Source organism: Petaurus breviceps, unplaced genomic scaffold (assembly GCF_028583685.1).
Source record: "Petaurus breviceps papuanus isolate PSGF00001 unplaced genomic scaffold, PetGlider_PUasm1.0 90977, whole genome shotgun sequence".
NCBI classification, from domain to species: Eukaryota; Metazoa; Chordata; class Mammalia; order Diprotodontia; family Petauridae; genus Petaurus; species Petaurus breviceps.
Window position 1 is genome coordinate 6,502,264 of NW_027187391.1, and position 27,123 is coordinate 6,529,386.

General features: G+C 36.7%; 1 protein-coding gene across 6 annotated transcripts in view; it reads left to right on the top strand.

The window, feature by feature from the left end:
* The window catches only part of NHSL1 (NHS like 1), a 294,193-nt gene that overhangs the window by 139,937 nt on the left and 127,133 nt on the right, over positions 1-27,123 (top strand). The window contains exons 1-2 of one of the 6 annotated variants that reach the window (XM_069077262.1): positions 13,382-13,493; positions 17,544-17,769. The exons of 4 other annotated variants lie outside the window; for them this stretch is intronic. In XM_069077262.1, coding sequence (XP_068933363.1) covers positions 17,742-17,769 — 28 coding nt within the window. In that variant the 5' untranslated portion in view covers positions 13,382-13,493; positions 17,544-17,741. Of the gene's footprint in view, positions 1-13,179; positions 13,494-17,543; positions 17,770-27,123 lie in introns of those variants that run through there. One more of the 6 variants, XM_069077258.1, reaches the window with a different exon arrangement.

Here is a 27,123-nt window from a genome sequence, read left to right on the forward strand (position 1 = left end):
TCTCTCTGTCTCTGTCTCTCTGTCTCTGTCTCTCTCTCTCTCTCTCTCTGTCTCTCTGTCTCTGTCTCTCTCTCTCTCTCTCTCTCTCTCTCTCTCTCTCTCTCTCTCTCCCTCTCTCCCCCTCCTCTCTCTCTCTCTCTCTCCTCTCTCTCTTTGTGTTTTGGAGGGTGGTTGGGATTAAGTGATTTGCCCAAAGTCACATGGCTAGTTAAGTGCCAGAGGCTGGATTTGAACTCAGGTTATCCTGACTCCAGGGCTGGTGCTCTATTCACTGTGCCACCTAGCTGCCCCCATACCTTTTGTCTTGTACTACATAAAGTAATCTTGCAAAAAAGACACAGGGTAGGATATATGAGATGGGCAAAATTGCTTTGCATTGTAATTGTGTGTGACTATTGTTACTTTTTTTCCATGCTTGAAAAATTTAATTATCATTGGCCCCTTGTATGTCCCCTAGTACCATCCTTAATCAGTCTTTTCTTCCATATACCAGATGACTTTCCTCTACTAGAAGGGAAGAACTGTGAAACTATGCCAAATGTAATGATGTCCTCTTGATATTGGCCATAGGAAAGCTTTAAAGGCCAGGAATATCAATCCTGAGATATGATATAGGGCAGCTATTCAACTTAGAGAAAATCATCACTTTGGAATTTCTACTCCTACTATTCCATGTCTTTTATGTATGCTGTGGGCATGTGTGTAAGACATTCATTCTATATAAGAAATTTTTTCTGGGACTTCCTTCTCCAGCCTCTATAAACCTCACTGAAGCATATCTATGTGTTAGGAATAGTGCTTGGAAATTGGCAAGCATGATTTAATGATTACCAATTTAAACCTTGTTTCCCCTGCTGGAAGACAGCATAGGCAAACCTACTAATGTACTTTGGCTGATTAGTTGCACCTGCTGTCCATCCCCAGTGGGGGACCATATGATCACATTGTCTGACCTATTTACATTTTCTTCCTGTAGATTTTTCTTCCTGAATACCTACTGACTCATTGTACCCTATAGAGGAAAAAATTGTCTTTGAACTTCTTTGTCCACTTGGTTTTACTTTAGGAGTATTGTGCTTTGACATATCAATAGTAGAAAGTCTGTAATTATGTTAGAAGAAGAGATCTTTCTTATCTTTAATTCTAGAAGGACAATTGTGGGTAGGGATCCTTTTCTAGTTGTTACTCATAGCTACCCTTTCCGTGGAAAATAGTAACTCATGAAATGTGCATACTTTGACCACATTTGTGTGACTTTAATCACAAAAAAATTTTCAAATAAGTAAACTGACTCCTCTAGCACCTAAAAGTTTCAATCTGAAATAGTTACTTTGCTAATCCTATGATTTTGTTGGTGTTGAGACTACTTCCAGTGGCACCATTGAGTTGATATTTGACTTGGGATCATAAATATAGAACTAGAAGTGACTTTGGAGGTCATCTAATTCAACATTCTCTTTTTACAGATGGGGAAAATGAAGATTAGAGGCTTAAGTGATTTGTCTAAGTTCATGCAGGTAGTAATTGGCAGAGCCAAGGATTTGCAAATCCAGTCAAATTCTGACTAAGTCTCTAGCATTCTTTTCTACTGTATTGTGTGTAGTTCTTGTCCATGTCTATATTAGGAAGAATTTCGTTGTCTCTTTTAACTTTTTTTTTTTTTTTGGTGGATACCAGTATACCTTGCAGGCTCTCTGATCTTATTCTCATCACATGACTAACTTGTAGTCTTATGTGTCTATAATGATGCCCTACTACCTACCCAGTCACTTTGTTTCTGTTTTGCATATATGTATATATGTGTATATGTATGTATGTAAGTATGTAAAACTTCCCCTAGACTATAAATTCTTTAAGGAGTGTTTGTGTGTAGTTGTGCATGTGTGCATTGTGAGAAAAAGGAAAGTAAGAGAGAGATGTTTACTAAATTCATTTTCCCCCATGAAAAATGTATTCATGATATAGAACATAGTTTCAACTATATTTTCCAACATTTTCCTACTATCTTCCTGTGCCCACCTTCACATCAAAATCTATAAGGATCACGTACGTGTTAATTTAATTTGGATGTTAGCTTCAAGTTCTTCATAGAATTTCTCTATTCCTCCAAAGCAAAAAAAAATAGTTGGTGCATAAGTGGGAATTATCTTTAGAGTACTGTGTTTATGTTCTTCATGAGCAATCTATAGTCAGATAAAACAAATAAATGTCCTCGGACACAGTATTTTTTGTTTCCTAGAGTTTCAGGATTAAGCTGACTGATAATTATTTTATTCTCCTTCATTCACATGAGAACCTGTGAGCTGTCCTACTTAGTTCTACTAATTTATTTCTCCTAGTTTCATTTTTATTGAGAATATCTGTATGGACAAAGCCGCAATAGTCTTGGAGATGGTGTAAAAACCAGTGTGATTCCTAGCACCCTCTGCCTTACTTTTTTTTTTTTTTTGGGCAGCATTCTGCTACAGTTACTACAGAAGCATAAAAGAGGACCACACAAAATTGAACCAGTTTATATTTCTATCTTTTTCATGAATTGACATGAACTATAAATTAATCATTAGTGGTTAGCCTTCGAGTAATAAGCCTCTCTTTCCTTAGCTAGGCTACTTGGATGAAAAGCAGGCTATATTTGCTGAAATGATATTGTAACATTGTGAGCTTTATTTATGAATCAGTGTTGCCATAAAAGTTATCTAGTTTCCATACATGACTCTTAGGTGTGTGAGCTCTTTGCTCTTTTCCTAAAGGATTTCTCTCTACTGACTTGTTTGACAAGCTTTCCAAACAAGGATTGAAAGAGAGGAAAGGACAAAAAAGAGCTGTTTTAACTTCTATCAAGGTTTTTGTGTTCTAGCACTAATCCATTTCCTTTTCATATAAGCATATTTCTGTCTTTTCAACTAATTGTCCCCCTCACCTTTGGATCATCTGTAACATTTAATCATTTTTCACAGGGATAAAATTAACCTCCCTCCATGAATTTCATATCCCTCTTCACATCTGCATCTCACAATAGCACCAAGAAATGGCATTCTTTAATTTTAATGGGGTAGATAGTTTTCTTCCTTTTATTAGAAGTTAGTTCAAAATCACTAGAGATTTTTGACCATGCTTATTTAGTTGGCTTATTTTAATAAGTGGGTGTTATAGGTTCAGTATGTACCATAGTTCTCCCTTCCCTCCAACCCAATATGGGTTAGTCTAGATATTAGAAGACCATTTGAGTCACCATACCTTACTGAACAGATGGTCCCCATATGGCAGGGTGTGCTTACTCCCATGGTGCCTTTTATGCCCCTGGATAACCAGGAAACCACTTCAACACAACCAGAGGCTACCAGGAAGCTAGACTAATAGATGCATACCTTGTGTCTTTCCTCACCTTTTCCCCTCCAACTAAATTTGGGCTTTGTCACCTTTCAGGGAAAATCTAACTTTCTCCATTTGGGATGGAGGAGGTGTGAATCCTTGTAAATATTGGTCCCATCACTGTGGAATTAAAAGAAACTCATTCCCTAATGTTCTGATCTATTTTAAAAATGAATTCATTACTAAAACACTAATACTATAAATATTCCCTATTCAGAGCCCATAATAACAGAGTTATTTACTAGACAGAATAAAATAGAATAGTCTGTGTTGTAGGTACCAAGTAGGTGTTAGAACTAAGTGCTTAATTGATTCAAATTCATATATAAAAATAGCAGTGTAGCATAGTGGACATTGAAGTAAAAAGTAATGTGTTTTGAATTCTGACTTTACCACTTAGCCCTTTTGTCTGCCTCTATTTCCTTATCATTAGATTGTAAGCTCCTTGAGGGAAGGTACTGTCCTTTGCTTCCTTTTGTGTCCTCAGTTCTTAGTACAGTGCCTGTCACATAGGAGGTGCTTAACAAATGTTTATTGACTTGCAGACTTACCTCTAAAATGAGGCTATTTGCTTTACTTGCCTCTTAGTTTGTTTTAATGATCAGAAAGAAAATAATCATATAAACCCCTTTATCAATCTTAAAGCTATTATATATAAAATTTATTGTATAAAGTAAGATCAAAACTCTATAAGCTATAATAATTATTATTTCTGAATATCATTTCATTTGGAGGTAGCAGTATCATTACTTTTGTGTTTCTGTGTGAATCTTGGAAGGTCTTTCTTCTTTGAGGCATAATCAGATGATCGATTTTGGTCAAAAAGACATAACACATTGTCTTCCTTTTTTAATGTCAATTTGAATTTTTTATTATCGATTTATTTAGTAATCATTATAATATTAAATTATGTTCATCATATTAAATTACATACAATTATATGTTACACATGATATGAATAATTATATTAAATTGCATTTAGTATTTCTTAGTATTTAATGTCAATTTATTCTAGTAATAAAATGTACATATTTTCTCCAAGGTAGAGGGACTTTTTTTTAAGGACTCATTTATTATTGCAGTTTAAATGGTTTATAGAATCTCTGAATGTTGAAGCTGAAATGGGACCTCAGATTTTCTAACCTAACCTCTTTATTTGACAGATTAGTAGATGCAGGTTAGAGAAGTGACTGCTTCACCCTACAGCAAGTTGGTGACAAAGCTTGCCTATATAGTAGCATCATAGACATAGAGCTAGAAACAACTTAGAGGTCATTAACTTCTCTTCCCTCTACCTGATTACTGCTTTACACATGAGAACATTAAAGTTGCAAGAGGTTAAGAGAGGAATTTCCCAACACCAACATTCATTCAGTATACACTCATTGAAAGCCTGTTCCATGTAAAAGGCACTATGTTACAAACTTTTGGGAAATTGAAAAAATGACTAAGACATGGTTTCTGACCTTGAGGACTCTATATTTCTTAGCTCTCAGTGCCTATCAAAGGAGACAAGGTGTTCTTTTTCTTGGACACCATCTTTAACTTAAGTCATTTCTAAGGTTACAGATTCATCTTGTCATCTTATACAATCACTGCTTGACTAACCTTTCTTTTATGTTTGAGTCAAACCATGACAGAAGCATTTAATGGATGTGTTTTGGAAAAGCAACCCTTGGGTAAAGTAAGAAAGTTTTAAAATAAAAAAAAACTAGGCAGAGGGAAATAATGAAATCTGAGAGTATTGCAGTGTCACTACTTGTGTACAAAGTAGAAATAAATTCTCCTTTCAAAGAGGAGAAGAAAGCCTAGACCTTTGGGCTTCATTCCTTTCTTTATACAAACTAAATTCCCTGGTGGCTTTTTGATAACTACATAGGGCTGTCAGAAGTACACCTGCTACAGAAGGAATAAATCGATTCTGAAAAAAATTAACTTGAGATTTTATTTTTGGTCCAACTGTTAAGGATGTTATTTTTTTAAACTTATGTGGTCATAGAATTATTCTAACTAGAAAGCTGTTTCTGAGGGAGTGTATTAAAATAGAATCTGAACAAGAAGCTCCACAATTACCATCAATAGGATTTGCAAATTCAACCTATTAGGGCATTGTTTTCTAAGGCTATGGATTCATAGAAGATGGTCACAGTAAAGCAAAAATAAAAATGAGGAAAGGCCCAAATTATGTTTGGTTAAGAATGATCAAAGAGGAGCATCTGAAATGTTGCTTTTGTGGGATGTGCTGTTCTCTCTGGTTCTGTTAACCTCTGTGATTAGTATGTAGTGTGGCAAGACTCCACCCTGGAAATTGGATTGTCAACTTGAAAACTTTTTTCCTTCTTATTTTAGAACTCTTAAAACTCAAAAGCTCAGGGGGAAAGAAACTAAATGGTGCTTCAGTCCTGTGGTTTCCTTGTCATTATAATTTTAAATTCTATGGGTCTTGAAATAACTAATCAGTCCTGAGTTTCCAAACTCTGACCACTCAGAGGTCTTGGCAGTTGAAAGGGGAATGATTATCTCCTTCCTTTGAGTGTTTCCACTAAGATTTAAGTGGGGCAAAAGTTGGAGAGCATGGTGACTACAGAAATGAGCAACTTACTAGGGATATTCTATGATTTCTTTTTTACAAGTTTGTGTGTGTTTGCTAGCCTAAAAATACAATATTTTAATGTCTTAAAAGTCAAGTAAACAAACATTTATTAAGTACCTATGATGTTCAGGCACTGTGGTAAGAACTAGAGATGAAAGGCAAACCCCATCCCTGCCCTTGAGGGGCTCACAATCTAGTATGAGAGGACCATATGCACCCAATTATGTACAAACAAAGCACATACAGGATAATTTAGAGATAATCTGAATCTTTAAAATGGTATACCTGGGGGCAGCTAGGTGGCCTAGTCAATAGAGCATCAGCCCTGGAGTCAGGAGGACCTGAGTTCAAATGTGGCCTCAGATATTTGACACTTAACTAGCTGTGTGACCTTGGGCAAGTCAACCCCAATTGCCTTGCTTTCCCCCCTCCAAAAAAAATGGTATGCTTTGTAATCAAGTGTCATACTTTTAAGCTTTTTTAATCTGTTTGTTGGTGATCTTATTTGCATGTGTATAATGTAGCTTATTAGGTTGAGATCCGTGGAGGCAGGTCACCATGACCACTCAGTCTCCAGGATTTATAGATTTAAAGTTTGAAGGTACAGAAGAGGTCATCTTGTCTAACTCCTTTGATTTACAACTGAGCAAACTAAGGCCCAAAGTGATAGGTCGTACAGGTAATAGAATTAGGGTTTTCTTATGTCAAAACTATACTCTTTGCACCATACCATCCTGGTGAATTAAATTACCACACATATGCTATGTGGTGGGAATGATGAAGATGTTTGAAATAAAATATAGCATGGATTTTATTTTACTTATCTTTTTTCTACTTGGTGATGCAAAAAGAGTCATGTTTCTCTCACTATTTCTGGTGATTGGGTCATGTTTTCTTACTCAATAACAGATAAATCACAATGAAATGCATATTCAGATGAATTGACTGTTGTTTTGAACCTTGGACATTGAGTTTGACAACTCTGATATGTAGAATTGCTTCCCTTTAGAAATATTTATGAAGGACTGCTTTTTTTGGGGGCTCAGCTGTTTGCATAGCTGAAAGTTATTTGACTTCTTTGAATTGTTCAGATGCTCAAGAGAAGATGATACAAATGACCTTTTTTATTTTAAGGTAGCTCTTAGCTTACCTTCTTGGGAAGATTGTCATCTTAGTATTTGTGTGTGTGTGTGTGTGTGTGTGTGTGTGTGTGTGTGTATGTGACTAGCATGGGGATATTTATGCTCTTACCAGAATGAATTATGTACAACATAAAAGGAGATAAAGTATATTGCACTGTGTAGATTCAAAATATTTGAGCACAGAGGGTATAAAGTAGTTAATTAGGCATGCTAACAGTGTTAAGGCACTGGGTAGGTCAAATTTAGGTTGGAATTTGCTCTTATTGTTTGTTCTTCTCCCATTATGACATTCCATTACAAGCCCCTTAAGGAAAGGGATTTGTGGTAATTGTCCTGACATCTCTGTGTATACTCTGTCCAGCTGGGACTCTGACATCAACATTCTTTGCACGGTCATTTCTAGCATAATCTCTTTTTCTTTCCTTTTCCCATTGCCTTTTCGTTTTTTAGTCTAGGATAAAAAAAAAGTTGGGACAACCAGTTTCAAAGATTTGTTTTGACAGTTGTAGTGAAGGTGCATATACAGTTTGCTAGTTTAGAAAAACTTTCTTTTAAAATTCAGTCTAGCAATTTAAAAATATTGTAGTGGTATTTTCTCCAAGTTCCCAAACATGGCCACAGCTTCCCTGTGTGTCTCTGCTTCCCCATACTCTAATGAACAGCAAATTCAAATGCTGCCTTTGTGATGGAGCCTTTCCTGTCTCCTCTAGCCTATTGTAGAACAAAAAGGTTAGTCTTTCTTCAAGAGATCAGAGAGTCATGATGTCATGAAAAAAAGATAAGACAACCAGAATTTCAGAGTTGGAAGGGACCTCATTGGCTAGTTAGTGTAACACCTGGAAAGAATCTCTACTACAGCACATCCAGCAATGATCGGACATTCAGCCTTTGTTTAGAGATCTCTCCTATAAAAGAACCCAGTAGCTCCTGAGACAGCCCATTTCACTTTTAGACACCTTTGATTGTTAGGAAGATTTTCTTTATGTCTAACCTAAATGTGTTTCTTTGCAACTTTCAACTATTGCTTCTAATTGCCCCTGTGTTCTCTGGGGCAAAAAAAGAACAAGTCACTTCTTCCATATCACAGTCTTTGAGGGTCTTGAAGACAGTTATACTGTCCCACCTAGAGTCTTTTTGTTTGTCTAGAATAAACATTTCAAGTTCATTGAACCAATCTTCATATAGCTAGGACTCAAAACGCTAACCATATGGCAAAGATAACCCATAAGGAAGACTGTGGTATCACCTTGGCTTGTGTTGTTCGGTTGTGTCCAACTCTTTGTGATCCATGTACCATGAGGTTTTCTCAGAAAAGATACTGGAGTGGTTTACAATTTCCTTCTCTAGTAGATTAAGGAAAACAGAGGTTACATGACTTGCCCAGGGTGTCACAGCTAATAAGTACCTAAGGTCAAATTTGAACTCAGGTCTTCCAGATTCCAGACCTAGTGTTCTATCCCCTGAGCCACCCAGCAGACACTTAGGCAAACAGAGGTTAATTGAGTTGCCCAAGGTCACATAATTAGTAAGTGTCTGAGGTGGGTTTGAACTCAGGTCTTCCTGACTCCAGGCCTAGCACTCTAGTCACTGAGCCATCTAGCTGCCACCTTGGCTCATACAATGTACAATTGGTAAAGAAGTCTGACTGTACAACAAGTAGAGATATCTGTAAAATTTTTACAATGGAATGGAAAAAACATTCAAAGGAGTTAGGAGACCTGGTTTTGAATCTTTCCTCAGCTATTTGCTACATAATGATGATAAGGTTACCACCTCTGAGGGTCTTGGTCTTTCATATGTAGAATGGTGATAAAATCTGTGTACTTCTCTATTTCACAGGTCTGTTGTGAGGGAAGTGCTTTACAAATTTTAAAACATGCTACAAAAGAGAGCTTCTAATACTATAACCTAGGTGGGGGAGATTGATTTCCCTATTTGGCCAGACTGTATATTTAGAATAATATAATTTAACTAGGCATAGTTGGATAACTTTAGAAATTCTGCGACTGACTTTTTGACATTTCACTTACTGACCTTTATAGTAAAAACAAAACAAAACAAAAACCCAGATAGGTTTCTCTGCCTGTACTGAGAATATTCTGGAATTATTCTGGAAGTTGAAGTGGTAATAAGCAACCTTTCCTCCCCTCCATGTTATTGTAGTAGCTACACAGGAAGTTTGCAAATTTGGTAGGAGAGGAAGAAATTGAATTCTTGACAAAGACCAAACCTGACCTGAAATTGTGACCAGCAAATTGTTTTCTATTACAGTTCAAATCCTTTTACTTTCCTCCTCAAATATGGTAAATAGTGAAGTCTCTGGAGGGCCTCATGTACATATAGCCTGCAATACTTTCTAGGATTGTGAGGTAGATCCTAAGAACAACGAAGGCATTTTAATGAGTGCAGATCTATAATCAAACTGGGCAACTGGGAGTATACGTCTCCATTGGGGATTGTGGAGACTTCCTTCATTCCAATTACCTTTGTATTTTATGCTCTATAACAATTTCTTAGGACCACATTAGTTCTGAATATCTGCATAAAGACCTAAATTGGTGTGGTTGAATAGCTTAGATGGCTGTTAGTAGAGTACAGAAACCCTGAAGTGGACCTTGTCTAACTTGTCAAGGGTAGATGGTGGCTCTTCCATGTCTACCTAGCTTTTCCAGGTATTTTGAGAGTTAGTATGATTCAAGCATATTGGAGGAAAATGATTATATTTATATTCTTCATTGGATTTCTTTTTCTTTTTGGTAGTAATCCTAGGCTCATTGATTTTATGTGATATATGAATCTGTAATGCATTATTATTACAAATACCTCAGTCTTTCATATATAAATCATGGCACAAATAAGATAGAACCAGAGCAACTTGGAATTACAGTTTAGGGTTTGGAAAACACGAAAGATTCTGTAAATTGTTGGCACTCTTTGTAGTCATCCTAACCTGTTTTGGACATAGTAATTGTTAAAAGTGAACATGATATTGGATATTGTAATGTCACAGGGGGCAAAGAAAGATCATATGTTACAAAAGAAGGGACGTTGTTGTGATCACAAAGAGCACGCATATAAAGGCTGAATTTATGTATCATCTGAACAAATTTACTTGTTTTTATGCAGTATCATAAGGAACTTATTTTCTTTGCCTGGACCCCTGATCAATGGCAGTTTAGATCAGTAAGTGGAATGGATGTCTTTTACCTCCTGCTTTCACCTGTATTTAAATGGAGAAAAGAACCCTTTTCATGCTTACTTTTTGCATTTTAAGTTTCACAAACACATCTCAGTACTGAAGATGATATAGTGGAAAGAGCAATTGACATTGTAATAGACAATATTCTATTATAATAGGATCTACTTTCCCACTTTCCACCCCAGCTTGTCATCCTATCATGGTTTATATGATGATACACATAATTTGATTGATGTAATGGGAGAATCCTAGCACTTACATATCATTTACAAGTTTGACAGTGTGCCAAATCACTGATTTCAAACTGAAATAGAAACACGGGCCCCTACACCATACTTAGGAGTCTTTGCAGGTCACATATTGACTTAAAAAAACCCACATATTAACATTACCTATGTTTTATTGTAATTTTATTTTGTTATTTTATTTTTTCCAAACACATTTTAAGCTGGTTCCTCTACACTTCACTGTGGTAGCAGTGTATGATACCTCTGTACTAAATCATAGGAAGACTATTAGCAATGAATTCTTTCACATTGAAGGAAGATATAAATGTAGGATACATTTAAATAGATCAAGAAAGTTATAACTATGAAAATGAAAAAAATATTTAAGGATAGAAGTACTTTTATGTTAAAATTACATTTTAACTTTGCTAGCAAGTATAGCTTAATAAGATGCTAATGGAAATGATACTTAGCTGGGAAAGATCTAAGCTCATTTAAATTCCTTTCCTTGAATTACAGAGCTATAGGGTGGCTAGGTGGCACAGTAAATAGAGCACCAGCCCTGGAGTCAGGAGGACCTGAGTTCAAATCCGGCCTCAGACACTTAACACAAAACTGGCCATGTGACCTTGGGCAAGTCACTTAACCACAATTGTCCTGCCTTCCCCCCTCCAAAAAGCAAAAAAAAAAAATTATAGAGCTACAAGAGGTCCTAGGTTCTGGTTCAGTCCCCTTATTTTAAAGGTTGATGAAATTAAAAGGAGGTTAGGGGGTTAGCTGATTTGTCCAAGGTCACAGAATCAAGCTCGTACTGGAACCTAGATTTCTTGCCTTTTTTTCTTGCTCTTTCTTCTCTATCATAAAACTAATATTTGAACAGATTTCAGCTGTCCTTCTAAGTAGTATGCTTAAAAATATATCTGCACTGGAGGTGACCCACAACACTCCTGAGGGTGAACCAGATTAAAACGTATTCAGGAAATATTTGACAGAATAATAAAGATACAGTAAAACACAGATAATATTATATTTTAAAACTAATTTAATAAATGACCTGAAAGAATCTTTATATATGAATTAAAATTGGCCCCTGGTTCCTATTTGTGTTTGACGCCACTGCTCTATCTAGTCTTCCTAGTTACTTGGAGACCTTATTTTTAATTTCTTTAAGTCTTGTTTACTTTGTCTTCCTTTATAAAATAAAATAAAATACACTCTAATACTTTAAGAATGAATATTTGACCTCACATAAATCTGGTAAATGTATAGGAAGACAGCAAAACATTCTGAAGTAGATGCAGTATGATGGAGACAATTCCAAGCCATGGGTTGTAGCAGCACTTTTTGTAGTAGCAAAGATCTGGAAACAGAGTAGATACTTAACTATTGAGGAAGAATTAAACAAATTGTGGCACAGGAACACAATGGAATATTAGTTGTTTAAAGAAATGGTGAATAAGAAAAATTCAGAGATTCAAGGGAAGACTTATCAAAGCTAATGCAGAGTTAAGTGTAAGCAGGACCAGGAAACCATTATGTAAAATGACTACAAAAATATAAGTGAAAAGAATGATAAAATAAAACTGAACACTATATAATTATAATAGCCAGCCTTACAAAGACCCAGAGGCAAGTTGAGAAAATCCATCTCCTGCCTGGAGAGAGTAAAGTATGGAATATCGAATATGCTGTTAGACATGGTTAATGTTCTGGCTTTGCTGAATTGCTTTGAATTTTTTTTTTAAATCTTTGTTACAAAGGGATATCTTATTGGGCAGGGAAAGAAATAAGATTTTTTTTTAAGTGCAATAGAAATATAATGAAGGTTATACCAAAAGCAAAATGTCATATACATAGTATTGATTTCTGGGAGGTGAAAACAGGATGCACACTATAAATATGTGATTTGTGAAGAACCTACTGGCCTCTTGTAATTTTATAATATTGAATTCAATTGAAACACAGTTTTGAATAGGGTTATAGTACCATCAATAACATAATTTTGAACATTGAATGAAATGATTTGTAGGCAATAGAATATTTCTTTTGGGATCTGACTTGACATACTTTATTTACCACTCTTGAACCATTCACTCATTTGTCCACTTACTCAACTTTTCAAATTAAAATTGAGAATGATCAACAAACAATGGTACTTTGATGACCCAGTGTTGAAGCTGAGTTAGAAGTGAATAAAGCCTGATGTCAGATTTGTTACCCTTATTTACCTATAAGATGTGGATGCCACTTATATAAATATTAAACTATTACTATGTCTATTCTAGTATGTATATTTTGATATGAAATGAAGAGCATAGTATCTTTAGTGTTTACTTGCATCCATTCTCCCTCTTCCCACCCCCCTACCCAAAAGCAATCTTTCAGGGAATGGGCAAATGGGAGAAAAAGTACAAGAATAGACTTCATCATTCATAATAGTTTAATTGAATTAACTGATAATTTTTACTTGCTATCTGTGTGTCTGGACAAGACACTTGACCTCTCTGGACTTCAGTTTCCTCATCTGAAAAATGAGGGTGCTGGAAGTTCCCTTTGAGCTCTAAATCCAGGATCCTATGATTTTTCTTTTATGGATCATGTGATAGATGCATGCTACATCTATCACAGAGGAAAGTGCTGATAGATAAGCTGGCACAATGGAGTATGGGCTTTCAGTTGTGCTGGATGGAACTAGAGGCATGGGGACTTTTCTTCCCTCTCTTTTTAAGGTGGTAGTGAGAGATTACATGGGATGGGATAGGGAGGGGTCAGCAGCAGAGCTTCGAAAGCAGTGGATTGGGTAGCAGCTTCCTGTAATAACATGAGCTGGCCTTCTGCCATGCTCCTCTGGCAGAGTGTGCTGAAGAGGAGGACTGGGAAACAGCTGTGCCTAGTACTGCTGTTGGACAGTAGAGCACTTTCTTCTTTATGGAACTGCTTCATAATGTTCTGTCTGAAAGGTGAGGGACTTGGTGACAATTAGAGGATGAAATAGTGTTTTGAGGTGTGCTAGTTTGTGAGTCATTCTTGGTCATAGTATGAATACTAATTGATGGAGAGTGTGTGTCTGTATGTATATACGTATGTATGGGAGAGGGAAGGAAGGAGGGAGGGAGGGAGGGAGGGAGGGAGGGAGGGAGAGAGAGAGAGAAATTGAAAAAGATTTATTATGCTTTTTTGTTGTTATAAGCAGGATCACCCCCCTCCCCCCCCCCCCCCCCCCCTGCTACAAGGGAATAGAATTCTTTTGTAATCTACGCAGATCTTTCTCAGGCAGTGTGATTTATAAGGCATGATATACATAGGTGGCTAAATGTGCAGAAGAAATGTGTGTTTTTGTGAACTTTGTGACTTATACATGTCATGAAAGGAATTGCAAGAGATGAAAAGCGGGAAGAGAAATAAAATTGACAGAGTATTCTTATATTGTGTTGTCATAACATACACCTTTGAAGAGAAAAGTGATCTTCTAGTAGAAAGTATAGTTGGTTAAGTGCAAAGGCTGTGTGAGCGTGTGTATCCTGTAATCATGGTTTTGTTGTTTTTTGTTCTTCTATACTTCATTGTTTTATTTTTGTTGACTTTTGTGATAATTTATTTAATTTAGGCAATTTAAAGTATAGTGACCGTGTATTTCTAGGAATGTGTGTTTATATTTCTAGCAATGGAAATTGTTTGTATTCTTTTATATATTCCATTCTATTGATGTAAAAAATATTTTTCCCCTTCCCCTCATTTATGGTATTGATGATTATATACTTTCCCTTTGCCATTGGTTAATCTGTTCTCAGAGTCTCTTAATGAGATATATAGTTTCTTTAGTTTCTATCTTTATGGGTTTACCCTAGTTGACACCTTTAAACCCAATAAAAGACTTTGATGATGGAGTTTTTAAACATGGGATAAATGAACAAGTTTGTTAATATAAATGAAATTAATAATATTTTCTACTCAAAGCATATCTGTCCTCACTAGGTTATTATTTACCATGTATCCCAAATGTCTGGTTGCAATAAGTTTCTGGTTAGCTTTTTAGCTTTGTGACCTGAAGCCAAATATAGAATATTGGACATACTATAGAATAGCAATATTGGCTCAGAATTTAGAGTCAGAAAACTTAGTTTCAAACATTTGCTCAGTCATTAATATCTATATAACTCTGGGCAAGCTGATTAGATTTTCATGAACTCTAGCTTGCTCATTGTAAAATGAGAGCTTCTGCTAAAGAATCCTAGGGATTCAGAATTCTTGTCAACAACTTTGGATGTGAAGTATCATAAATTCTGATTTTATTTTGCCACCATGAGTTTTTTTGATGTAAAATGCTTATAATGACACAGAATCTGCCTGCAAATTAACTTAAATTTTAGCAGTACAGTTTAAATTGAAGTGGTTATGAAATAATATTTTTAAACTTTTGTTTTTTTTCTTAATTGAATGCAGGTGTGGAATAGTCACCGGGTGGGGTGTGTGTGTGTGTATGTGTGTGTGCAATTCAATATGTCTCCACCTAGTCCCACAACAGCAATTAATTTTATTAAAGAATATCATTGACTCTTACCAGTTTCCTCAGTAACAGAGCAAACTAAGAAATGTCAAGCGTGGAGTGTATGTTGATAACTTTAGATTTTTACATTACTTGTATGTTTTAATTAACAATTCTTTTCCTATAAAGAGTGTGCCTTTATCTTTTATGAACTGGAAATTTTTTTTACATTTTTATCTTTTTTAAGTGATTTGCACAATTCTGATATCTAGTACTAAGGTTTTTTTTAATGTAGCTGTTATGTTGATAAAAACCTGTAACAGGGTAAAGGTCACTATGATTGAACAGGCAGAGATATTAAGAGCTAAATGCTATTGTTTTAAGTACAAGGCTTTGTTCCATTTGCTGTAGGGAATGATAGGAGAACTGGTCATTTCATTTGCATGTACCATGTCTAGCAGCTTTGGTGCTATTTGGGGGTTATTTGTTCTGTGGTTATGGTTAGCATTGCCAATGAAGGAATGGAATTGTCATTACTTGGTTTGAATCATGTTCTTGTATATTGGCTTTTAAAAGTTGCACAAAACAGTCAGAAATTAGAAAGTCTTCCATGTTGTTATAGGGTTCTCTTGCTCTAAAATTTCTCGCCCCACAAACTTTCTCTCCTTCTAGTTTTTTTTTTTTTTTACATTTCCATGAAACTACTTTTGGCATGTGAATATGTCATCTTTGGGCACTCTGCATCACTCTTCTGAAATGAGATAAGATAATATTCCTTTGCTATTGCTGTTGAAGTCACACAGATGATTTAACACCACCAGAATTTTCAAACATATCCTCTCTGGGAAACATCTGATCAGTCTGTTGGAAATTGCTTACTGAAGGTCTGCTGCAGACTGCTTTGATTAACAAAGTTATGGTACATTCATTACAACATAAACTTATAATCCTTCATGGTCAGAGCATAGATTGTTCTAGGTAGTTAGATATTAGAAATAGCTAATATTCAATATCTTATATCTAAGCAAATGCCATTGGTTTTAGAAATCTGTAAAAGGGTGTGATGAACACCTAATTTTTAAACTTTAAATTTAATTTTGAGATGTTTTATGAGGATTTTTCTCTTTTGTCTTCTCTACTAAACTCAATCTGGCTGATTTTCTTTTTTCATTTTCTCCTTTCTCTGTGTTAGAAGTGCAGCTTTTTAGTAGGGGAAAGTTGTGAAACTCTATAAACTGGGTGTCTACATGTTTTAACATTGTAGGTTATTTTCTATGTCCTTTTATGCTTCATAGTTACAGATTGAGGGTAGTCTTTAGGCCTAATATTAGTGAAGAGTTATGTTGGAGATTCTGGTCATGAAAAATTTCAGGCATGTGCTTTTGATCCCTGGAGGACAGTTCATGTTAGAAAGGCAATTTTCTTCTCCCCCACTACCCATCCCATAAAAGATCACAGGCTTGTACAGCAGTTGCCTTATATGTGTTGTGCATGTAACAACATTCCTTGAATTCTTTTCTTGGCAACTTTCATCAAATAATGTTTGGAATCAGAAACAGATTTTTTTTTTTTTAGTGTGGTGTGGAAACAAGTGCATTTTTCAAACTAAAACAACAATAATTTGTATAGAAATGTATTTTTCTTCTAGGCTGGTCAGCTAAGACACTGAGAAAGGAGTAGGATGTGGGTAGTAATACTGATTTGCTATCTGATTAAATATAATTTTATTAGGCATAAATATAAAGATATACAGGGGCTCTGAAAACATTAATTGAATTTACATTGCCCTGAACATGTAACTCTCTTGTCCTTTGTTCTGATTTGGGTCTGAACAGTCTTTCTGTGTGTGTGTATTTCCCTCTCCCCCTCCCTCTGCTTTAAAATTGAATTATACTTGTTATACATGATGTACAGCTGTCTAGGGACATTTTAATTTGCTTATTCCATAATTTAAAATAGCAATCTTAATAAATATGTTGAAGATAACTCATTATCAAATTCATATTGGGCAAAGTTCTTCATATTTAATGAACTAAACCAAAACAAGCTTTTAAAAAATTTCCTTTGTCCTTCTTTTAAAAAACATGGTTCCATGTTCCTTTATTCTCTTCCCCTCCTCCCTTTACAAAGTATTGCAATCTTTCTTTCTTTCTTTGTTTTTTATTTTTTTGACTGCTGGAGCTGTATTAGCACATAAATCAGCTTAGAGGTATTACAACCTGGAAGTTACCCTGACCAACTGATTGAAACACCAAGTGTTTGAAGTATCTATAGTGTGGAAGGATGTTTCAGGACAAGCCTTGTAGGGGCAATGATGCCTGATGTGATTGTTGGAGCTAAGAAATTAATAGTTGTTTCACTGAACCAAATTACTTGAACAGCAAAAGGAACCAATAATGATTGATTATAGTCTTTATTTTGATATTTTTCTTCCCACTTCTTTGTACTACTGTTAGATTTGTTTGACACTTTCCTTTCCTTTTGTTCCCTTTCCTTCTCTTCCCTCCTTTCCCCATTTCCCCAGTCCATTCTTTCTCTTTCCCAGTTATTTTCTACTCTTTGATTGTCCATTGGGGGAACTGACCTCACGTGAGCTATATTGAACTCAGTTTTGGTATTCAAGATGTCATCAGTAGGCTAGACACATATTAGTAAAGGTGACACTCAATAGATGGAGGCAGATGGAACAGAGTGATAAAGGTAATTTGCTGTCCAGCACATTATGTCACTATCGTCAACCAGAGGCAAAGGTATGTTGGGAAATCTTTCTATTTGATAAAAAATAAATGGAGCTGAAAATGGCTCAGGTTGATATGAATTGGCAGTAATAGTAGCTTTTCATGATAAAAAAGATTTAGAGGAATTTATTTTGCATGAAAAAAAAACTAAATTAAATTGTGAATTATTTCATGAATTTTCCAGCATCAAATTTAAGTTCTAACTACAATGGTATTATCAGGAGGGATGTGTAGGGATGAAACCATGCTGGTGTGCATTCTGCACTACTCATATTGTCTTGAGTGCTCACAGACAGCTTTTGTTAGTGAACATTGAAAATGAAATTACCAACAAATATTAAAGTTAATTTTCTAAGAAAAGCCAAACTAAATATATGATTTATGGTAGGGGAGAAAAGAGGGATAAACTAGAAAAGTCACTAAGAGAGAGATGTTAATGAGTATCCAATGATTATTCATCTCAATATTATTATTTGTTTTGAGAATATTTTAAAGGAAGAAACTAGTATAGCCAATCAAAACAGAGATGAATGGTGGTTAGGTTGGGATTAGTAATTTACATTTCAAAGTGAGTGAACTAATTTTTAGATGAGGAATACTTACCTGAAGATAAAATTTGATTGATTTCTTTGAGAAATTTTGGAAGCCTAGGAAGAAAAGAAGGAGCCGTGCTGGTCCTCTACTTTCATAAATTTCCATGGGTTACCCAGGAATAATGGTGCACATCTGTAATCCAAACTACCAGGTTAAACCTGAAAGATTTCTGGGGCTCAGGAGTTTTGAGAGGGGATATGCCAGTCTACCCTCTGTACTTATTTTTTTTTTAAGCAATCAGGGTTAAGTAACTTGCTCAAGGTTACACAGCCAGTTATTTCTGGGTGTGGTGCTAAGTATCTGAGTGCAGACTTGATCCCCAGGTCATCCCGACACTGGAGCCGGTGCTCTTACTCACTGAGCCACCTGGCCGCCCCCTCTCTACTTCTTTTTGTTGAGGACATTATGGATAATGTTCTTGCACATGAATTGAAGTGAGGCAGAATTGCACAAATTAGTCAGCCTCACTGTTTCTTCCTGAGTTGTTGAAGTCCAGTGGCAGGACACAAGTTAAGAAGATTGACCATGGTCCTGGATACAGTGGATGAACTTGGTTTCTTTGATGCCTGACTAAGCTCTAAGTGCTCCATCATGGCTGTTGGAACAAATTGTTCTCAACTGCCTATTATGCCAGGGAAAGACATCCCCCTAACTCACCAACAGGTTTGAGGTCCATCGGTTATTCTCAGCCTAGTTAAGCTCATCTGCAGAGTCAGTTTTATTGGGGTGTGGCCATTGTGCATGCTACAACTTCTTGGAGCCATAGGTGAGAGTTGGGTAAAAGGATGGATGCCAAAGATAGATGAAGTCCTTCCTGAACACTCCATACACCCCACTCTCTCCACTAAGTTTGAAATTAATATGGTAAAACTCCAAAGGGGTTTAAGCTTACCTAAGGAAGAATGAACTGGTCAAGGTCAGATATAGAGCAGTTCAAATCTCCCACGTTAGTGGTTTTGAAATCAGTCAGTGAGAAACTCCTGTAGCTCCAGCATGGACATGATGGGGAGATCTAGTCTTTAAAAATAAGAAATCAGTTTTTAAAAATTCTTAGGTCACTTCTCCTCTGAACTGGTTTTCAGATTAGGTTCTTTTCCCCCACCTATTTCTCTTAATGCTTGATCCTTTGAGATTACCTCCATTTTACCTTGTATATATCCTATGTGTATATAAATCTTTGCATCTTCTCTCCCTATTTAGACTGTGAATTCCTTGAAGGCAGATGCTGCATTTGACTTTTTTTTGATATCCTTACTACTTGGCACAATTCTGGACACCTAATACATTTTTGTTGACTGACTTTTGCCACTATTGCCATTTATTGTTTGCAAATAGGACTTTTCTCTTCCTTTATTAAAAAATGAAATATAAACCAGAAGACCTTTTTTAATTTTAAGGGTTCTAAAAAGCAAAATAGGAAATATGAAATAAAATGACAGCATTTTATATTTAACCTGCTCCTCTGACTCCCCCTCCCCTTTCTTTTTTTACCTTATGGCTGGTTAAGAACTACAGGAATTAATGATGTGTTTTATATGGCAATGTACCCTGGCTCTTCATCTCCATTTCTGAATAAACTCAAAATCAGGTTTCTCAGGGCATTCAGTCCCCAGAAGAGATGAGGAAGTATAAAGAGTGCTGGGGAGACAAGTAGCCTTGGGTCTAAGCAGTGGGAAGACCAGGATGAGGAAGGAGCCAGTCAGATTTGAACTCTGTCCCTCCCCACCACCCATCACCATGAGCCCTATTGGTGAGTCCAGAATCGGAGGGACTGGGTGAAGTGAGGGTCCACAGCAAACTGTGGAGAGGCAAGGGGAAAAAAATTCCTTCATTTTGCTAAAAGGTAGAAAAGAGAACATGCTGTAGCCACTAACAAAAACTCCCTGGGGCATTTAAGTTGGGTACATGAAAGTTGGAGACTGTTGTGGACTTGCTAAAGACAGGATAAAGATCCCAGTAAAGTTACTTGCTTTGTACTTATTTCCCTAAGTTGAAATAGTATGTGGTTTAGGTTTGATGGGATAAATGAGATTGTGATATAATACTTTAGAAATATATAAAATTACTGACCCATATGTTTAGATGGAGCTTTATTCAGCACAACATAACCATTTAAATAATGGAACTTGAAAAATTACACTAATGTTTTATCAGCTTACTGGCTGACCCTGGCTCTTTATAAGTAGAATCTTATTAACTCCTTAGTTCCCTATTGTGTGACTCTACTACCCTGTAATTGGAAATAAGTCAAACCATTGCATTCCTATTTTGTTTTGAATTTTAAGGAAAAGAAAATTTAATAGTCTTCCATTAAGTGGCAGAACCCTTGATTGACATCAGTTCTTGTACAGTGATTGCCATTATACAAGCACAGTTTGAATAGAAATAATTGTCACATGTTGTGGTAGGAGCACAAGAATATAGAAATACTTTCACACACTAGAGCAGATAAATCCTAAAAGCTATCAGATATATCACACACACAAAAAAGTTTGCTACTTTAGCAATTGAAACAAAGGTTTCCTTTCTGGAAATGTTTGCCGGTAGAACAAACATTTCAAATTTAAGCAGTGTGGTTTTTTTTTTTTGGAGGGCAGTTGGGGTTAAGTGACTTGCTCAAGGTCACCCGGCTAATTTTTGTGTTAAGTGTCTGAGGCTGGATCCAAACCCATGTCCTCCTAACTCCAGGGCCGGTGCTCTATTCATTGTGCCACCTAGCCCTCCTTAAGCAGTGTGTTTTGCTGCTAAGAACTGCCTGAGAAGTTTTTGTTGAAATATCCAATTTTATTTTGAAAATTCTTTTTTTTATTCTCTCCTTCAAATTTCTATAGCATTTTGTATATACAGCCAATCCTCAACTTTCATGGAGGCAATGCTCCTAGTAAATGGTGCAAAAGTGAAAACATGAATGTTGATACATTGAAAGTATGGGAGATAGGAGTTTAGATTCCCTGCAACCACCAGAATCTGTAATTTTGCACTAGAGATGATTGAAAATACACTTTTCTGCATGTAAATTTTTATAAGAAGACATTAGTTCTGATAATATGCACTTTTCCTAACACAGTAACTGTGAAATAACCCATAAAATGCAATACCCAAAATTGGTAACATGCAGAACATTTTCTTCTCACTAGTAATACCCTAGAATTCTGTGACCTTTTGTGCTAACATTTCAATTAACAAAACTGATTTCAGGTAATATTCACTTTTCATAGCACATGAAATCTACAGTACCATAAATACTGTATGGAAAATAAAATTCTTAAAACTAAAACTTTTTTTTAACCTGAAATCTTACCTTCCACTGTGTCAGATGGCAGTGTGAGGACTGTATACTATAAACCTCTCTACCTTGGCCACCCTCTGAAAACCAAGGGAGAGGTTTCTGGAACTTTAGTCACTGCTGCTAAAAGAACATACTTCCAACAGTCTGTACTTCATGATTTGTGGATGGCGGTGAAGGATGCACCAGCTTGGAATACAGACAGTTCTCACTTTATGTAAATTTATATTTCACAAATTTTACTTTAAGTAAAGATTGCTGAAAGAAATCAGCATTCCAAAAGAATGCCTAGATTAATTTTACTATACAGTATTCTCTCTCTGCTTCTCATTCACTTCCATGCCTCTTCCATGGCCTCTTCCCACCCCACCCACTCCCACCAAAAAAAAACCCTGCAAGTGAAAACAGAACAGGTAGGTGGAGAGCTGCTGCAGCCAGATGGGGACTTGAATCGCTACATCTGGTGGCACTGAGGAGACCTTTGCCACCCTTCCTCAGCCCATCCACCAAGTGTCCAGCATGTATAACTTCTAGGCCTGTCCCTGCCTTGTCACTGGTTCTCTCCTGTCTGTGTCCACATTTGGCCCTCATCTGTCTACCCCCACCCCCTCCCTACCCAGGGTTCTTCTAAGTTCTGGCCAAGTCAGGCCTCCAAGTGTCTGGCCTCTGCCTGAGTGTGCCTCCTTCTACTCTTGCTTTTTTGTGCTTTGTCCCCATGTATCCTCGAACCCTGTGCTGGTCCCTTCCCTTCCCCCTTCTCTTCTCCATGTCTTCAGGGAAATTTGTATTACTTGAAATTGCTTTACAGAATGATCCACTTATATAAAGTTAGAACTGTCTGTAGTCTGCAAACTTCATCTGCTTGTGGCCTGTTTGAGATGATTAAGGGCCTTCCAGCTGACAGGGGCTAAGGACATACAAGCATGAAGCTTATTTAACACTTTTTTTTTCTCACTCAGCTGCATCACTAACTTTGCATGCTTAGGCTTAGAGGCCAAAGGACTTGCACTACCCTTTAGGGGCATAATTGCAACACAAAATTTGACTTTTAAGGCAAACTAAGAAAATATGCAGTGAATGCATAGGGAGCTCTTTACTCTGCAATGGTAGGGTGACAAGACCAGTGAAGCACCTCGTAGGATACCAGCCACTCCACAAACTTGCATGCCTCACACCTCCCATTTTTTCTTTTACTGTGCATACCCATGAATGTGCATGCTTGGCAACACGCAAGGGAAAATAATGTTACTAATAAAATCACCCAAATGCTGAAAGTCAAACAAGTGAAACCTGTGAATGCTGAGAATGGATTATACCTTTCTTGAGTGTTCCTTATCTTCTGTTTTGCATTCCAGTTATTTGTGTTTAGGTCTTATCTCTTCTAGATTTCACTTTCCTTGAGAGTAGAGACGGGGTCTTATTTGTTTTCTTATTCCCTCCTTCTGTCCTGTACATCTAGTAAATAGTAAAAAAAAATGTTTGTTTTATTAATGAATAAGATAAACATGCCATGCCCATGGTTAGTATTCTCCTTTTATCTGTGCATATGATACCTATTTTAAAAAAGAATACTGTTATTTTGTTTTGATAAACAATAATAAGGTTTGGACTTTTGGCATTTAGTTTATGCCATCAAAAATGGACTTGTTCATTCTTTAGCTCTGGGACATAATACAACATGGAACAGATATAACCATCTTAACACAAAGCATTGAATTTCTGGTAAATTACAGTGGACTTTTTTTTTAAAAAACATAACATGCCTGAAAGATTAAATATGTAGCTCCTAAGTGTCCCTGTAGAACCTGGCTGTCTGTTTTTGTGTCTCTTTTTTCCCTTATTACAGCCCCTCCCAACCAGAAAGAAGTTAAGTAAAAACCTCACAGACCACCCTGTATCTGTCTCCTGGGCCAGGTGGTGAAGGACTTTCCCTTCTAGTTCTCTCCTCTTAATCCTTCTCCCATCCTCTCCCTCTCTGTAGAGATAAGAGATGAGATAAAGGGGAAATATTTCCTCTCTGGAGTGTACCAGGCTGTCTCAGGGAGTTACACCAGGTGATTACAACCAATAGAAATGAAAGACAAACTCTTGGTCTTTGAAAGGCAAACCGAAAGAGCCTCAGGTACTTTTTCAATTCTGCCCTTGGGATTCTAATTAAGAAACCTGTAAGTATAAATGGCTTATACAATAGCACTCACCCCCTTCCCAGGTGGTCTCAGCAACCAAATCAGGTCCTCACTTACATATCCTGAGAAATCTAAAATCCTTGTAAAAATTGACCCCCTCCTTCCTTCCTCCTTCGTTTACTTAGGCATTTGTAGCAAAACAAGGGAGAGCATTCTTAAAACAAATCAACTTAAAAAATAAACACCATTGCATAGTGAAAAATCTGGGTAAAGGGAATAGAAAGCTTTAAAGCAAAGAATTCTCTTTCCCAGAAGACCAAAGAAGAGAGAAGACACCTTCTGCTGCTTGTCTTCATGCTCTAGCTTCTTGCTGCCTCTGGTTGTTGGTGCCCCACCTGTGTTTAGAGGATGCCCAGTCTCATTAAAATTATATTTTCTCTCCTCCATCTGTCTCTCAATGTCCCCAAACTTTTGTGTGGTCCAAAGATCTCCTAATCTCTTGTCCTAAAGCCCTTCACAGTCAGCTCTTCCCCTGTAGGGAAAAGCTTTTAGGAATGACAACAACAAATTTCCTTCCTCACCCCTCAAATGTTTTGAGGGCATAAATGCTGAAAGGATTTGGGGGAGATTTAATTAGTTAATGCTTGATGTATATTTTAAATAACCTTGTGACAGGGGTGGGGCACCTGCAACCTCAAGGTCACATGTAATCTTCTAGGCCCTCAAGTGTGGCTATTTGATGGAATCCAAACCTCAAAGAACAAATCCACTTAGTAAAAGTATTTGTTCTGTAAAACTTGGACTCAGTCAAAAGGCTAACCCAACTCAGGAAGACCATATGTGGCCTTGAGGCTGGGGTTCCCCTCCTCTGCCCTGCAAGTTTCATCTAGCACTTCTGAGAAGGTTTAAGCAAAATGATAACTTTGCATGTTTTAAATATAGATAGACAAAAAATTTAAGTGCTTACCATACAGTCACTGTGCTAAGTTTCTGGAATACAAATACAGCAGTCAAAAAAGTTCCTGGCCTCAAGGAGCCTACATTCCAGTAGGGGTAAGACAACACAAAAGGGTGTGCTGGAAACCTGGGGGAGGAAGGACTTTGGGGTGTTCAGGGAAGGGCATGCAGAGAAGACTGGGGGAAGTGTCTTGGAAGCCTAGGCCCTTGTAAAAGGACATAAAGATCATTTGTCATAACTGGGGAAGGCAGGGAAGTAGGCCAAGTTTCAGGTGGGGTGGAAATAATCAAAGTAGGACCATTCCCAGGAGACGGCTAGAAGAGCATCACAATATTTGCTAAAACTTTAAGATTTAGTCTTGCAAAATCAGCCCTATACAAGCTGGTTCTACCCCTTCCCCTAGTTATTAATTTTGAACATCTATAGTAAACACTTTAAGCATTTTTTGCCTCCCACAGAAGTTGTAGCCATAACAAAGACTGGAAATCACTTATTCAAACCTTTTCTGATAATATAAGAAGAAAAATGAGCTAAAATTCTTTTCCTTTACTTTTTTTTAATTGTAAACCTAAATTTTTTAATTTGAAACTTCAAGAGACAGCTTAGAATTATGGCTAGAGAGGTGACTGGAAACCAAGGAGACATGGTTTCTCTCCTGCCTTTGACATATACTGGTTGTATGACTCTCGGCTCTAGGCAATTTTCTTAAGACTTTATATTATGGAAAAGGTACCAGACCTTTGATGGAAGGTTTCCAGTCTGTGTTTTAGAAGGGAGTTTTCTCATCTGGGAATTTCCTTTATCAGTAACATCACAGGTCCAATCCCATCCTCTATTTTAAACTTAGTATCCATCCACTAAACATAGGAAATAAAAAATTACAGCCTTGCATAAAACTCTTAGTATCTCCAAAGCAGAGCCAATCAAATTATGAGCCAGCAAATAGAGATGCATTTGTTCTATATCACCTTCTATGTACATCTGAAATTTCAAGAACCATGGCTTCATTTTCTTTATTTAAAAGTTTTCATGTAGTTGTAGTCTAGCACCCAGCATAATGTCGGGAACACAATAACTGTTTATTAATGATTGTTGTTGATTAGAGTCAACGTGCAGACTGTTTGGGCTCCCCTTCATTTTATACATCTTTCTGCATTTCCTTGTTTCTTCATAAGCATTATAAAACTTTGTTCCTAACTGAAATTTAACTTGATTTTGGGAATAATTTCTTCTGTCTCCCCACTTTAAAAACCAAACAATTCTCGTCTCACTTTTCAGAACTGGTAGTGTATTAGTGCTTATCTCTAAAAGATAAAGAATTTATCCTCTAAGGGAAAAACTTGAATCCCATGCAGATAGGGTGAGATTCCTTTGGTTCATTGCATACCAAGAATTTCTAACAGACAACTATTTTGGTTTTTACCTCTTATTAATTTTTCTTCCATTCCCATTTCCATTTCAAGGGAAAGGACCCTTCATGCTTTCTGTAAGCAGACATCTACCTTCTTCTTTCTGCCTGTCATTTTCCGCTAGCATCTCTGTGCAGTGTCTGAAATTGGGTCAGGCCTCATGGTTAAGACTAGAAAGGTGAGAGTAGTGCTTTCATTGCCTCTGTAGTGGTATATGAGAACTCTACTACTTCCATAGCAGAAGAGTTTCCTTTTACCTAGCTTTAGTACTGTATACTGATTTTCCAGTGTATGTCAGGAGAGAAATACTATTTATTATATCTTAGGATTCTGGAGCTTGCAAGGATCTGTGCCCCATCTTCAGAAGCTAGTTTTGATCCTGGCCAGTCTCAAGTGAGGGAGTCTGAATGATAATTCATAATTATGTAGTAATTTAAGGTGGGGAAAGGACTATTCTAGAACAGCACTGTTGAGACTAGATAGTCAAAGTATTTGCCTTCATTTTACAGACAGTCATCCTGTAGACTTTGACTATCAGTATGTATGTGTGGAATACAAAATGGGCCATGTAATCAGGTCTAGAGTTGAAGATGAGAATAGGTTGAATTGAATTTTCTTTGGGAAATTATAAAACTCATTTATTGATTCTAAACTTCCTATGAAAGCAGACTCATCTTTTAAACATTTTACCAGTGTTGCTATATGACAGTGAGGCATGGAAGCCTAAAGTGTCTGAAGAACTAAAAAGAATTGAAAATGAGTACTATGCAGAAGACAATGGGGAGAGTCTTTTGGTGGATGTGAGTAGGCTGCCACATAAAACCAAGGAGGAAATCCAAAGAAGATCAGGAGTAAAGGTTGTCATCAAGGAATTGTATGATAGGAAATGAAGAAGGGCTGGTTATGTGTCAAGGAATGGCAGGTAGTCAGCCTGAGTGCTTCACTGTGATTCTCATGATGTTAGGAGAAAGCAAAGTAGACCTCCTCAGTATT